This window comes from Podarcis bocagei (assembly GCF_964188305.1).
Source record: "Podarcis bocagei genome assembly, chromosome: 2".
Taxonomy (NCBI): Eukaryota; Metazoa; Chordata; class Lepidosauria; order Squamata; family Lacertidae; genus Podarcis; species Podarcis bocagei.
In genome coordinates this window covers 90,759,855-90,774,399 of record NC_138126.1, presented here as the reverse complement: position 1 = coordinate 90,774,399, position 14,545 = coordinate 90,759,855, and the positions used below count along the sequence as shown (strand labels likewise).

The following is a 14,545-nucleotide window of genomic DNA, read 5'->3' as shown; positions in this document are numbered from 1 at the left end:
TCTGCAGTTTGGTCAAACTCATGCTAGTAGCTTCGAGAACACTATCCAACCATCTCGTCCTCTGTCATCCCCTTCTCCTTGTGCCCTCCATCTTTCCCAACATAAGGGTCTTTTCCAGGGAGTTCAGGGTCTTTTCCAGGGAGTTGTAGTACTGTATATGGTAGTATATACCATATACTACCAGTGTGTTATTGAAACCAGCAATGTTCTTTGATTATATATGCCTTATGAAAAATCTGTGGTCTGAGCACTTGAAGGTTTATTCCTCAGCACATTGTCTTAAGCACAGCAACATGTGAAGCATACTGTTATAGGTCTTTAGATGCTAAATGCCCGGGTTTAATATATGTTGGAATATAATTAGAACTGGGATCTTAAAATGTGTATTAGGTTCTGCAGACACACTTCAAAGCTCCTGACACTAACATGTGAGAAGCTTAATGAAGGCAGACCCTGTGTGCTAAGTGGGTGCCAGCCATGGCTAACCCTGGAGAATCAACAAGTGTAAAAGTTAATTAACAGGTAATTTCCTTGTGACAAGCCTGGGGACAAGCCATTTAGGCGACACAAAGGGGTGAAGAGGTAAGCCTCATTTGCAAATGTGTGGCCCAGGGCTGGATTTAGGTTTGATGAGGCCCTAAGTTACTGAAGGTAATGGGGCTCTTTATATGTCCAGCTGTCCTTTGTCAACAACAAATTGTTGCTGTTTTTTGTTTCAGGTAGGTAGCTGTGTTGGTCTGACGCTGATGAAATAGATATAAAAAATTTAAAAAATATCCAGTAGCACCTTAGAGACCAACTACTGGTAAGTTAGTTCAGGGTATAAGCTTTCGTGTCCATGCACACTTCTTCAGACTTAACTGTAAGGGGTCCTTTACCTTTAAGGTGCAACTGGGCTGTTTTTTGTGTTGAATATATGCTATATGGTAATTTATGGACCTAATAGGTATCTAAAGTCATTTGCACACACAAATACCTCGGGTTACAAACACCTGCTAACCCAGTAGTACCTCGGGTTAAGAACTTTACCTCAGGATGAGAACTGTAATTGTGCTGCGGCAGCCGGAGGCCCCATTAGCTAAAGTGGTACCTCAGGTTAAGAACAGTTTCAGGTTAAGAACGGACACAAAACACTGTTGCTGTATGTAGGTGCTGTTGTTTTTTATATCTTATATTTTGGAAATGTACATCCAGTCCCCCCCTTTAATCTCCCCCCCCCAAGAGAGGGGGGCCCTAAATTATAGCTTGTTTATCTTATACGTAAATCCGGCACTGGTCGTGCCTCATTCCCGAAGGAAAGACCAACTCTGGAGTAAGAAGCGCGTTTGCAACCTCTGGAATGGTGGTGACTTTACTGGGGGCTTTACTGGGTCCAACGGGTCTTTTGCCTCCTCGTAACCCCATGTAGGATCCCTTACCTCTCTTGCAAGGGCAGCGAAGGCGACACGCGATGGAGACCGTGAGAGGCGCGAGAAGAGAGCGCAGTCCGTTGCCCACCTTTCCCGGTGGCGCCAGCCAGGTGAGAGTCGGGCTGCTGATCGTTAGCTTGGCACTCCGCCGGGCGGCCTGCCTTGAGCGACGCGCTCTGCGCTCGCAAAGAGGGGGACGGACGTAGCAGGCTGGGGAATGGAAAGAGCCAAGCCGAGGAAGGCGGCGGCGGCCGGCGTTCGACAATTCGGCTCTCCTCTGGTCAGCCTGGGAAGGCTCATTGGACGCGCTCGGTGCTCGGCGCGGCGCCTGTCTAGTCCGGAAGGAATCGTGGCGCTGCCGCCCCCTCAGGCCAGTGACCCTCCCCCGATGGTGTGAAGGACCCCCCCCCGTCCGCGGCTGCGGCTGCGGCCTTCCCCGGAGTCCGGCGCCATGAACCTGCTCCCAGCCAACCCGCACGGGAATGGGTTGCTGTTCGCCGGTTTCAACCAGGACCACGGTAAAGACCCTCGCGAGGCGCCGGGGGTGGGAGTCAGGGGTCCGCCTGTCCGCCCGCGGGGGAGGCGTTCGGGCTTGGCGGGTTTCCTTTCCTCCCCCGTGTTCAGCGTCTCTAATGGGGTGAGGTTGGGAGAGGCGAAAGTTGAGTTCTCGCCCCCACCCAAATAATTCCAGGCCTTCCGAGAGGAGGGAGGCGCAGGTCTCGAACCCGCGGCCAGCCTAGACGGATGCCTGGGCACAAAAAAGTGCGGGCGGGGAGGAGGGCTTTACCTTCCCTTCTTGGGGCGAAGAGAGGAGGCTGCCCTCTCCGGGCTCAAACACATCTCTTTCCTCCCAGCAGCTTGCCTTTGTCCCTTAAGTTTGCGTTGCTTGGCACTCTCTGCTAACGTTGATGGGTCCCAATACTTCCCCCTTCGGCCTCGTCTCCCCCCTTTCCGTTTTCCGGCCTCTGAAAACGCGCGCTTGGGTGTTTATGGGGCGCAATCGGAGTCTGGTGTTTTGCAAAATGCGCGGGGAGGATCGGCCTCTGCCCAGAGACACCAAGGCAGGGGAGGCAGTTGCTTCCATTCTCCTCCTTGCCTTCTCAGGCTTCCACGCGGAGCCTTGTTTTGTCCTAATACAACAGTGCTTGGCCCAGCCCAGATGCTTTACCCCTTGTACATTGCCTCATCCTGTTCTCCTTTAGTCTTTCTCTTTAAAAACCTGCATATATTGAGCTCCTTGTTGGGCATGAGTGTCAGGCTTGCCCTCCTACTCAATGCCATTTCCACTGCAACTGATGCATAATTCAACAGTTCCCACAAGCAGATGCCAAAGCTGGACTTAGGGCTAAGATGTGTGTTTTGGCCCAGTTTTGCACTGAATCATTCTATTCCTCAGATTGCCTTGCTTGAATTCTCATCAAACTGCAGCTCTTTCAGAGGTAGCTGCTTTCTTGGGCATATGAATTTGCATGCAGAATTGAATGTCCTGAACAGTTTTATTGCTTTTAATCAAAGGGCACATAGCAGCAACATTATGACCTGCGGTATCTCTTCTGTGTCCCAGTCACAGTAAAGAAGCAAAATTTCTAGATACCCTAAATGACTGTGCCTCTGGTCATGGAACCAACTAGAAAGTCAGCAACCCTGAGGTTAATCTTGAGTAGCGCCCAGGACCTGATGCAAGATGTAATTGTTGTCATGCCAGTTGGGAGCAGTGACCATAGCACTATTAAATTAAATGTACTTTGATTTCAAAACAGGAAACTTCCCCAAAGGGAGGAACTTGGTAAAAAGGAAGTTGAAAGGCAAAGTCAATTGGGTTGGATCACTCCAAATTGCTGGGGACTTGTTTAAAAATGCAGTATTAGAAACTCGGCTGGCGTGTACACCATAGATGGCAAAAAGTATCATGAGGGCCAAGAGAATGCCAGTTTGGTAATGTGCAGAGTCAAAGAAGCCGTTAGAGGCAAGAAGGCTTCCTTTAACAAAAGGAAGTTTTGTCCAAATGAAGAGAACAAAAAGGAACACAAAATGGAGTCTCACAAGAATTGGTATTGGTATTTGTGCTTTATAACTTGTTCACAAATGATCAAGAGTTAGGAAGGGGTGAGCAGTGAAGTGCCCACATTTATTGATGATACTGAATTGTTCAGGGTCTTTAAAATGAAAAGAGATGGTGAAGAGCTCCAAAAGGACCTTTCCAAACTGAATGAATGGTTGGTAAAATGGCAAATGCAACTCATTGTAAATAAATTGTTAGCACTAGGAATAATAATTTTACATATACGCTCATGGGCTTTGAACTAGTGATGACTGACCAGGAATGAGACTTTGGGGTAATAGTGGATGTCAGCACAGTGTGCAGCAATTGTGAAAAAAAGCCAAATTCCACGCTAGGGGGAATTAGAAAAGGAACTGAAAATAAAACTGCCAATGTCACAATGACATACAAATCTGTGGTGCAACCACATTTGGAATATTGTGTAGTACAGTTCTGGTCAGCTCACCTCAAAAAAGGATATTGTAAAGTTGGGAAAGGTTCAGAAAAGTGCAACTAAAATGATAAGGGGAATGGATCTTCAAGGGAAGGTTGCAGTGTTTGGGGCTTCTTAGTTTAGAGAAAAGGTGAATCAGAGGTGACATAGAAGTCTATAAAATTATGCATGGCATGGAGAGAATGGACAGGAAAGCCCCCCCCCCCCATCACACTAGAACTGGTGGACCTTTAATGAAGCTGAATGTTGGAAGATTCAGAACTGATGAGAGAAAGTACATTCACGCAGTACATTGTTAATATGTGGAACTCACTTCAAGAGGAGGCAGTGATGTCCACCAACTTTTGGATGGCTTTAAAAGAGGATTGCACAAATTCATGGAGGATAAGGCTATCGATGGCTACCAGCCATGATAACTGTTTCCCCAGTTGGAGGCAGTAATGTTTCTGAATACCAGTTACTGGAAAGCACTAGAGGGAAGAGTGATTCTGAGCTCTAGGCTTTTGAGTTTTCCACAGGCATCTGGGTGGCTGCTGAAGTACAGGACAATGGACTTGATGAAGCATTGGCTTGATCCAGCAGGCAGTTCTTATGTTCTTACAATTATCCCTAATTAGTAGCAATGACAAATAGTTTGTCATTTTAATTTGATAGGGAAGCTAGTTCAAATTGAGTGACTACACCAGTCATGTGCTTGCAAAATGAAGAGTGTCCTATGTTTATTGTGCTGCTGTTCATTTCATAATTGTTTTTCTAAGAAAATCACACTTGTTTAGGTGCACATTTAACATTTCATGTGTTCCCCTAAAAATACAGTGTGTGAGGCATCCCAAATTGATGTGGCCCTTAGTGAATGAGCAAAAATAGCCATCCTAGCTAGTGTTCTTTTTTTTCTGCCAAGAAAATAGGCTATGACTCACTAGAGTAACACAAGTTAGGGATCAACTTCCTTGTAGTAAACCTCACCCCAGAAAAGCTTATGCTTTGCTGTTCTTTACCTTGAGAATATTTTATTGCAGTAATCTGAGTAGTCACTTCAGTGTAAGCTAGTAAAATGTTCACATTCTATTTGCATCAGAAACTTTATATCATGTGGGTTGTATGGGCTACACCTACAGGATGCAGTTTCCCTAGGTGTTTGTTTATAGGCTAGTAGAGTTGTTGGAATTCCAGCTTTCATCTTGGCAACAAATTCAGATGTGCTGGTTTTGACTTATAAAGCCTTAAACAGCTCAGGACTGCAATACCTCAGGGACCACCTCTCGCCGCATGAAATTATTTGTCTCCTGCGATCATCACCCGAGGCCCTTCTTTGGGTGCCTCCCCCACAAGAGGTCTGAAAGGTGTCAACGCAAGAACGGGCATTTTATGTGGTGGCTCATAAATTCAAGGTTCATTCTAAACCATTATAGTGAATAAAGTTTGAACTGGCTGAAAGGAAAAAAAATATTTAGATTGATGTACTTGATTGTGCTTCTTGGTAAATAAATAAATGGGAAAAATAATATGCAGTTACTATAAATGCTGAGGTAGAGGAACAGAAGGGGGCGGGGAAAGGGAAGACACATTTTTCTCAATAACTGGCATCAACTACAAGAAACAGGAAATGTGTGGTTGACAGAGCTCTCAATTTAAGCCTGTTGTGGGTCAGCCTGTTCAAAAACAAATTACACTTGGCAGAATGAGGACTCCCTAATCCCTATAAACAGCTGTGTAGGTTTGATCCTAAATAGCCAAGAAAATACATCAGGTTCCAGGCATCTTTACAGCTTTTAGTGCCAATTGCTTTACTAAAATGTTCACAAAGCCATTCTACTGCCATGGACACAACTGAACCACTGTAATGCATTGGATCTGTACTTGCAGTTAGATTCCTGTATTGCCTGTTGTGACTAAGAGCATCTCTGGCAGGGAAGAGTCTTACTTGACCCTCTTAATGGGAGATGTCTGGGACTTCTGTACACAGAGCATGTGCTGCTACTGAGCTGTCTTTTTCCTGTTGATACAGAGCATATATACCTGACGTAGTAATCCTCTTCTTTTTTAGGGTGCTTTGCATGTGGGATGGAAAATGGATTTAGAGTGTTTAATGCAGATCCGCTCAAAGAGAAGGAGAAACAAGGTGAGATTCTTCCTCAATATACATAGTTGTTCTGCTGTGCCATTTTTTTCATCTTAAACCACGTGCTGTGCAATCCTATACCCTCAAGTAGCTGTGCATAGAACAGAGATTTCACTTGCCAGAATTTGAGTACAAGTTTCTAAAACTTTGATCCAGTATAATATTGCTGTGTCCATAATGTGTGGTCAGAAGAAGGCTCTGAGCAGGCTTTTCTGATGATGAAGCATTGTCTTGAAACGAGGCACTCCAGGAGTAAAAAGTAAAAGAGGACTGACATCAGCTCAGGGACGCGGACTTATAAAAAATATTGGGGGGGCCCGGGAAAGCTCATGAATAATAAATAAGCTCATGAATATGCAAATAAAGTGGCGCCGCCTCCTCGTGAGCAAATAGGGGAGAGCGTGCTGCGCCTATTAATCAGCTCCGGAGCGGAAATTGGGTGGAGCTTTTGCTCGGGAGGGAGGGCAGGAGGCATGCAGCCTGACCCTGTGCATTTTGGGCTGGGGGAGGGGCGGCAATGGCGCTCTGCTGGAGGGGCGCCGGAGATTATTGGGGGGGCGGAGCCCCCCCAAACGAATTTTTGAGGGGGCTCGGGCCCCCTCAAGCCCCATGGAGTCGGCGCCTATGCATCAGCTGCATTTTAACTTGGAGTCTTTGGAGAGAATCCTCTTGATACACAAAGATGTTACAGCATTAATAAACTTTTCTTTGCCTTGAGTGTTTAATTAAAAATGTCCCTTTTCCCTCTCCAGAATTTCTAGAAGGAGGTGTTGGCCATGTTGAAATGTTGTTTCGCTGCAATTATTTAGCTTTGGTTGGTGGAGGAAAAAAACCCAAATACCCGCCTAATAAAGGTAAAGTATTGAGCAGTAAGTAAGCAATAGCTTAGGGCTGAGTTCAGCACTAAACATTTCCAAGCAGCTTTAATGTAACTGGTGTTCAAGCAGATTTTATTGAAAACCTCCTGGGTAGTTTAAAATTTGAATAAATGTGGACTTAGCTGTCACCTTCTCTAGTTGTGATATGAGGTATCATTCCTTTTAATGCCAGGTGCTAGCTAGAGCAATCTGTGACCTATTGTTTCCCTGTATTCAGGATAATTTGTGTTTTTCCAGATGGTCAAAGGATAAACAGATTTTGATAAGCAGCTATGATACTGCACTCCCACATAAATAGGAATAAAAAGCTGTTGGCAGTAGCAGGTGGGGAGGGTGAAGAAGAGGGTGGACTAAGCTTCAGAATGCCATCATATAAGACTTGTTTGGATGTAGCTGATTCTTCTATTTTCTCCTGCCCCAAACCAATTGTAACTTAATGCTAACTATACAATGTCTAATTTTGAAGATCTGAACTTGGGGTATGATTTTTGGGTTTTTTGCCAAGTGAACCAGTGCAAACTGGGTAGTCTGGGATGCAGTAGTTCCTCATGTAGCTAGACTTCCAAAGTGGCATCTCTGGAAGCACTTTATAAGATTGCAAGGTGTTATTTTAAGACTAATAAGGCCATTTCCATTTCTGCAGTGATGATCTGGGATGATCTGAAAAAGAAGACCGTTATCGAAATAGAATTTTCCACAGAAGTCAAAGCAGTTAAACTGCGAAGAGATAGGTGAGTCTGGTCACACTCTGTTGTATGGAGAGCTCCTTCTGTTTTTTCCCCAGTTTGGAGTTGGACCAGTGTAACTGGACATGATGCTAATTGGCCTGCCATTGCCTTCTCTTTCAGAATCGTGGTAGTTCTGGACTCTATGATTAAGGTTTTCACATTCACGCACAACCCTCACCAGTTGCACGTCTTCGAAACCTGCTACAATCCTAAAGGTAAGTGTTATCCACTACATAAAGTGTAAGAGGAACAAAGAAAGATTCTGTGCTGTTCTTCTTCTGTTTGCTATTGTACTCCTTATGATAACTGATGCTGTCTATTTTGCACACCCTAGGACTTAACTATATAAAAAAAACTACTTGGACCTTTCTCATGCTTTGCAAGTGCTGTGGTGCTGAGCCATAGCATCCTTGTCATCCCCATTAAGTGCAGTGGAAAAACTTATGAAACCATTTGTCCTCCATCTTCCCATAGTTTTCACATTGGATTTGGAAAAAAGAAAAAGCATTGTTGGAAAATGCATTGTTAGAATATGGCATTTCAGGGCTAATTGTCAATTTAGGGTGGGAGTCAACTGTATGCTATGATGAACATTGCATCACTGCGAGCATTGCAGTTTGTCCGACAAAACAGTTTCCCATCTCCTCCCCCGTGTGCTGTTCTGAGGGTTCTCCCAATCACCTTGAGCCAATTTCAAGAGCCATGGAAGCAGGAAAAGGGGAGAAAGCCCTATTGTGCAAACAGAAGCCCTGTTGGAGGGTTTGTGCTGATGGGACTCATTCGGTAAATCCTGCCTTTTGCTTATACAGACATTGACACTCATGGCTATGTGGTAACATGAAGCTTCCTAGCTTGCTTTTTTGAGTATTCCAAGTACTCTCAAAACTTATTTTCAGAAGGAGGGTGGGGAGGACGGAGATGGTAGTAAAAATTCCTATTCCTCAATACTTTAAATTGTATTTCAGGTCTTTGTGTCCTGTGCCCAAACAGTAATAATTCCCTACTTGCATTCCCTGGAACACATACTGGACATGTGCAGATAGTGGACCTGGCAAATACAGAGAAACCTCCTGTAGATATACCAGCTCATGAAGGGGTCTTGAGTTGCATAGCTCTTAACCTACAGGGAACAAGAATTGCCACAGCATCAGAAAAAGTAAGTCAGTGATTTTACTCCACAGTTGGCTAGAAAACAACACAAGAGCCCTTAATGGTTTAGAATGAACCCTGAATTGTGTCATCTTGAGAATCTGCATGGCATTTTAATAGCTGCATTGTATAGTCTTTAATTTACTGTCAAGCCTACTGGGAAGACTGTATCATCTAACACAGAAGTTGAATTTATGAAAGTCTTGGCTTTAAAGTTTATACAGAAAGTTGGCAACCTTTGTGGTTGTAGTGATTACTTTTGAAAATATGCATGCTGTTATTGCAAATATTGGTCAAGAGATAAACTCTGCATTCTTTGGCAGCCTGTAACCTGCATTGCTTCAAATAGGTTCCCTGGCTATTCGTTCCTCACTCAGACCTTTCATCCTGCTGCCTCACTATTTGCGTGCCAGAATCTTCCAAAATATGTAACAAATGTGTTATATACTAGGTTCAGACTACTGTATACGGTATAAATCCAGTTGATGTAGACTTTCTCAATTTTCCTGTCAAAATACTGACTTTAGTGGCACTGATCTTGGATATATTCATGCAGATAAACCTGAGAGGATTTCCAAATATGTGGGAAGGATAGCACCGGATAACAAAAATAATTCCATATGGGAAGGGCAAAGATGTGCAGCTACGATAGTGTAGGGTGGTGGAAAAATGATGGAGCCATCATCTGGGAAGTGAACAGCTGTATCCTAATGTTGTGTTCTGGGAAGTACTTGTGTTGTTTTTGAAAGGTTCCCCTCACATCTTTAATGTGTGCTGTTGCTTTTCAAGGGGACCCTAATAAGAATATTTGATACATCATCTGGGCATTTAATCCAGGAACTGCGCAGAGGGTCTCAGGCTGCCAATATCTACTGGTAAGGTTTATTGTTTTGTTAATGTGTTGGGGGGATTGGAGGAATCATGCTTTGCCTTGATCATCAGCAAGATGAGGGAGTGGCCGTTATACAAATGGGGGTTTCATGCTTTAAAACTACCCCCCCCCCATTTTCCAGTTAAGAGACATGAACTTCCTGTGTGTGAATAATTTTCTTCCATCTGTGACCTACTAATCATACAGCTGATACTGTCAGCTGGCTTTTCCACATTAGCCAGTTGAGTGTTATGTGTAGCACATCAGACAAATATAAACATTAGCCTTGGTATCTGAAAATTCTTTGGGGGGAAATGTGACATCACATAGGTAGAGAAATCAGCAGCAGTACAGTTCAAGAGGAATTTAATCCAATTGAGAGTTGAGCATTGGAAAAAAAGAGAAAAAAATGGGAGTGGGGGTTAAGTCTGGGAGGTAGCAGTGTCTGAGATATACGATAAAGCATCAGTTCAAACATGTGAACTTTTCTATAGCTTTAAAAAGTTGGGTAAACAAGGATCCCTTAGTTCTATGTCCATAGGATCTTTGATGTCTGGACCTTTTCTCAAACTCAGAATGAAAACTCAGAATTAAAGTAGCATTCATCCTGCAACTGTGTTCTGTGTTGGTTTATGGAGGAACTAAGATACTAATTAAGAAGTAATTATGCCTCACCAATATCTGTGTGCCCTTTTCTTCAGCTACATGTATTATGGAGGAGTTAATGCTTTTTAAAGGTGTGAATATATTTCCCTTCCTCCCGTCTATGTCGTTTACTTCTGGGGTGAATGCTCTTTCACTTTCTACCACTTCAGTTGCTGATGCTGCTTCACTCTGCATCAACACCTGCTGATAAAAGGTTAGCATCTTGCTGGGTATATTGTTGCAAGGTGGCATTGCTTTAGATAACCTCCCCAAAACCTACAGTTAGAAACTCTTGTTTTTAAGATACTTGGGAAAGAGGTTGGCTTATAGTGTTTGAAAAGTTGCAGTATATACACATAGGCATTTCTTTAAAAAGTAACTTATTCCATGACAGTGGTGATATAAGCAGACTTGTTTCTGACTTCTCCTTTAGCATTAACTTCAACCAAGATGCTTCTCTCATTTGTGTGTCAAGTGATCATGCCACAGTGCACATTTTTGCTGCGGAGGATCCTAAGAGGAACAAGCAGTCGAGGTAAGCAGCTGGGACCAGAGTGATGATCTCTAGGCAAAAATGATTAGGTAACTTCATACAGGAAGAATGTATCAGTAGCTAAAATAAATAATTTAAATAATCACTGACCTAGCCACTGTGATCCACGTAACGGTCACCTCCAGACTGGGTTATTGTAACTCGTTCTACGTGGGGCTGCCCTTGAGACTGACCCAGAAACTCCATTGGATGCAGAATGCGAGACTTCTTACGGGGTCCTCGCTGCGGGATCACATTCACCCAGTGCTATACCAACTGCACTAGCTCCCGGTGGAGTACAGGAGCAGGTTTAAGGTGCTGGTATTAACCTTTAAAGCTCTATATGGCCTAGGACCCTCGTACCTACGGGACCGCCTCTCCTGGTATGTCCCACGGAGGATCTTATGGTCTTCAAACAAAAACACCTTGGAGGTCCCGGGCCAAAGAGGTTAGGCTGGCTTCAACCAGAGCCAGGGCTTTTTCAGCTGTGGCTCCAATCTGGTGGAACGCTCTGTCACAAAAGACTAGGGCCCTGCGGGACTTGACATCTTTCCGCAGGGCCTGCAAGACAGAGCTGTTCCACCAGGCCTTTAGCCAGGGCACAGCCTGACTCCCTCCTTCGGCAATCTTCGTGGAGCTCTGGCCCAATGGTTGCCATTAATCTGATTTGAACTGATTTTATAATGAAATGATTTTAGAATGTTTTATCATTTTACTGTTGTTAGCCACTCTGAGCCCAGCTTTGGCTGGGGAGGGCGGGATATAAATAAAAATTTATTGTTATTATTATTCAAATAATTGTGAACCTTAATACGTGCTGCTAGGAGTCAGTTTGCTTCAGTGCCTGGACTACCGGGTTGAGATGATGCTGAAGAGAGCTTTCTTTCTTTTTCAGCTTAGCATCAGCCAGCTTCCTGCCCAAATACTTCAGTTCCAAATGGAGTTTTTCCAAATTTCAGGTTCCCTCAGGCTCTCCCTGCATCTGTGCCTTTGGAACAGAGCCGAATTCTGTCCTAGGTAAGAATTTCAAGTTGCACCAAAAATCAAACAAGGCCCCTCACTATGCATATCCCAAACATAGCCTATGAATTCAAGCAGCTGTGCTCACAAACAAGCTTTTTAGAGGAATCTCCCTCTGTCCTTGATGGGAGTGTGATTTATATAAATGGGTTTTAACTCCAGATTAATGTCATATGATTGCAGCCTAAGATTGTAAAAATGTTTAGATTACAAGGAATGTTGAACGCTCAAGATTGTTGCTTGAGATCCACACGGAGGGCAGCTTAATGATTCATCAAGAACTATCTGGGATGGGGCAAGCCAGGCGCTAGAATTGATTGGCGTATATAGTGCAGGTCTTATAGGAGAATGTTTCTTAGCCTGCAGGTAATGTGGCGTCTCTTGCTGCTCTCACAAGCAAAAGCTGTGCAGTGAAACACAATGTGTAAGCAACTGACTTCAGTTGCCAAACTGAAAACAGTATCTTTCTCTTGCAGCGATCTGTGCAGATGGCAGCTACTACAAATTTTTATTCAATCAAAAAGGGGAATGCTCCAGGGATGTCTATGCTCAGTTCCTAGAAATGACTGATGACAAACTTTGACTGAACTGATGGAAATTTGTAGGTAGGGGGGAAGGAGATCTGGAACCCCGTCCTGCTTATTCTCCCTTTCCTGAAGAGATGGCCTCTCACTACCTTCAGTCAACTGTGCTGCTCAAGATGGGACAGATGACTTTAAGAAGCCCAAACCAGTATGGACAGAGCAAGGCAGAGGACTACTACGTTAACTGTCAACAGCTGGTTTTAAATGTTAAGTTTTGGCTGCTGTTGTTCCTTCAATTTCCCCCCCTTTTTTTTAAAAAAAATGTTTCAATAGCCTGTGCCTATTGGGTTTCTCTCTGTAATTAAACTGTGAAACTTAGTGCCTGCCACTCCATAAGAGTGAAGGGGCAGGAAATTACTAAGGTTTAAACAGTGAATGGGACATGTCAAAAGTACATACAGATTTGAGTTCTAGTACCGTGCTTAAGGGGGTGGCAGGAAATCTATACCAGCAGTTTCTGCCTTTGTAAAATGTCCTTTTTCTCCTATCTTCTAATACACAGAAAGGAATATTATAGCAAGTTGGCTCTTAGTTGCACTTGCTCTGACATAGATAGAATGCTCAAGGTCCTTGTTTTCATGCTGTTATAAATAGATATTAACTTGTTTGTCATTTGTCAGAGGCGCCAAAAGAAATCCATAGCAAACATCATTAAAGTACTGTTGGCCTAAATAACCATTCTGCAGAGCAGGAAGTGGCATAGGACAATGTTGAGATGCTGGGAAAGTGACGGCAAACAGCTTAGATATTGGAAATAACCATTCCAGACACTTCAGTTCTTGATCCATTGGTATTTGCACTTAGGTTGTGCTGGGGAAGTTCTACAAGTACAAGATAATCTGTAATGGCCAAGAGGGTAGTATACTGAACAACAAGAAGGGGGAAAGTGTGATCCTCCAGATGTTACTGGACTTCACTGCCATCAGTGCTAGCCAGCATGGCCAAGGATGATGAGAGGTGTAGTTAAACAGCTGGAGGGCTGCAGCTTCCCCACCTTATAGCCTGTAAGAAATCCCTATCATACAGCAAGCTTATTATGTGTTCAGAACAAACTAAGCCGCTGTCTCTCTGAACACTAAGTAGTACATCAATCACAACACTATATTTTGGGAAATGAGGTATTTGGACACATAATTTGAAGTTACCAATATCATCCCCTTAAAACACAACTTCAGTTATTAGCTCCCTTGATTTCATGCATACTTCAAGATTAACTGAAGTCTTGGTTCAAGTTGAAAAGTATTGGAATTTGTCATTTAACTAAAACCTATATACAGATGTCAGTTTGCATGTTGCTTTTAAATGTGTATTTAATCATGGAAATTGTTTTGCACACCTTTTGTAATTTTCTTTAATTAAAGTGACTTAATTTGCTGTATTCATTTTATGGTAACAGAAGTTCGGTACAGTGGTACCTCTACTTAGGCACACCTCTGGTTACGTATCCTTCGGGATATGCATGTGTCAAACCTGGAAGTATTTTTCCGGGTTTCGCCACATGCACAGAAGCGCTCTACCGCGCCACAAGCATGCGCAGAACAGGGACCTCCAGTTGCGAAAACCTCGGGATCTGACCGGAGCTCCGGAATGGATCCCATCCGCAACCGGAGGTACCACTGTATATGGGTGCTAGTTCTGTTCTTTGTTTTAGTTAAATTGCCTAAATAGCTCAAGATCAATTAGGAGTAGGATGCATGTAATCTATGGCGCTAGTAGATTGTATCCAAGAATGTTGCTGAGATTTTTAATTAGTGGACCAGTGAAGGGAAACGTGTTTGTTGAGTCTAAGTGGACAGTCTGTATAAGGTAGTTTTCTCTTTCCTATCTGTGTCTCTGGCCAAATCCTTTGACACCAACTTCCAATTCTTATCATTCCCTTTTGTTCTAGGGGTACACTTTTATCATATAGTTTTTAAACAGTAATGTTATCTTTAAAAAACAGAATAAGGGGGGGGGACATTTTGAAAAGTGTTGTTTCTTTGCTGAAATCCATCACTGCAAGTCCCTTGCAAATCTCATAAAACTCAGGTAGAGAAGTAATGTTTGCTGAATTTTTCAAGGAGGATAGGTATGCTGAAGCAAAATAACAGGAAGTTCAGTTACATCACCCAC

At 43.5% G+C, this 14,545-nt stretch overlaps 1 protein-coding gene across 1 annotated transcript; it reads left to right on the top strand.

Moving 5' to 3' along the window:
• Positions 1-1,716: 1,716 nt before the first annotated feature.
• WDR45B (WD repeat domain 45B) lies at positions 1,717-13,811 on the top strand. Its single transcript, XM_081184490.1, has 10 exons — positions 1,717-1,927; positions 5,952-6,026; positions 6,779-6,880; positions 7,548-7,635; positions 7,753-7,847; positions 8,598-8,788; positions 9,571-9,656; positions 10,731-10,832; positions 11,725-11,846; positions 12,326-13,811. The coding sequence occupies exons 1-10, from the start codon at positions 1,861-1,863 to the stop codon at positions 12,430-12,432; spliced, it is 1,035 nt and encodes a 344-aa protein (XP_081040616.1). The 5' UTR covers positions 1,717-1,860; the 3' UTR covers positions 12,433-13,811.
• Positions 13,812-14,545: the final 734 nt, after the last annotated feature.

Excerpts from the sequence above, each read along its gene's own strand:
- WDR45B (XM_081184490.1), top strand. The coding sequence starts at position 1,861 with ATGAACCTGCTCCCAGCCAACCCGCACGGGAATGGGTTGCTGTTCGCC. Across the intron at positions 7,848-8,597 it reads AACCTGCTACAATCCTAAAG|GTCTTTGTGTCCTGTGCCCA; the intron begins GTAAGTGTTATC and ends ATTGTATTTCAG. Across the intron at positions 8,789-9,570 it reads TTGCCACAGCATCAGAAAAA|GGGACCCTAATAAGAATATT; the intron begins GTAAGTCAGTGA and ends TTGCTTTTCAAG.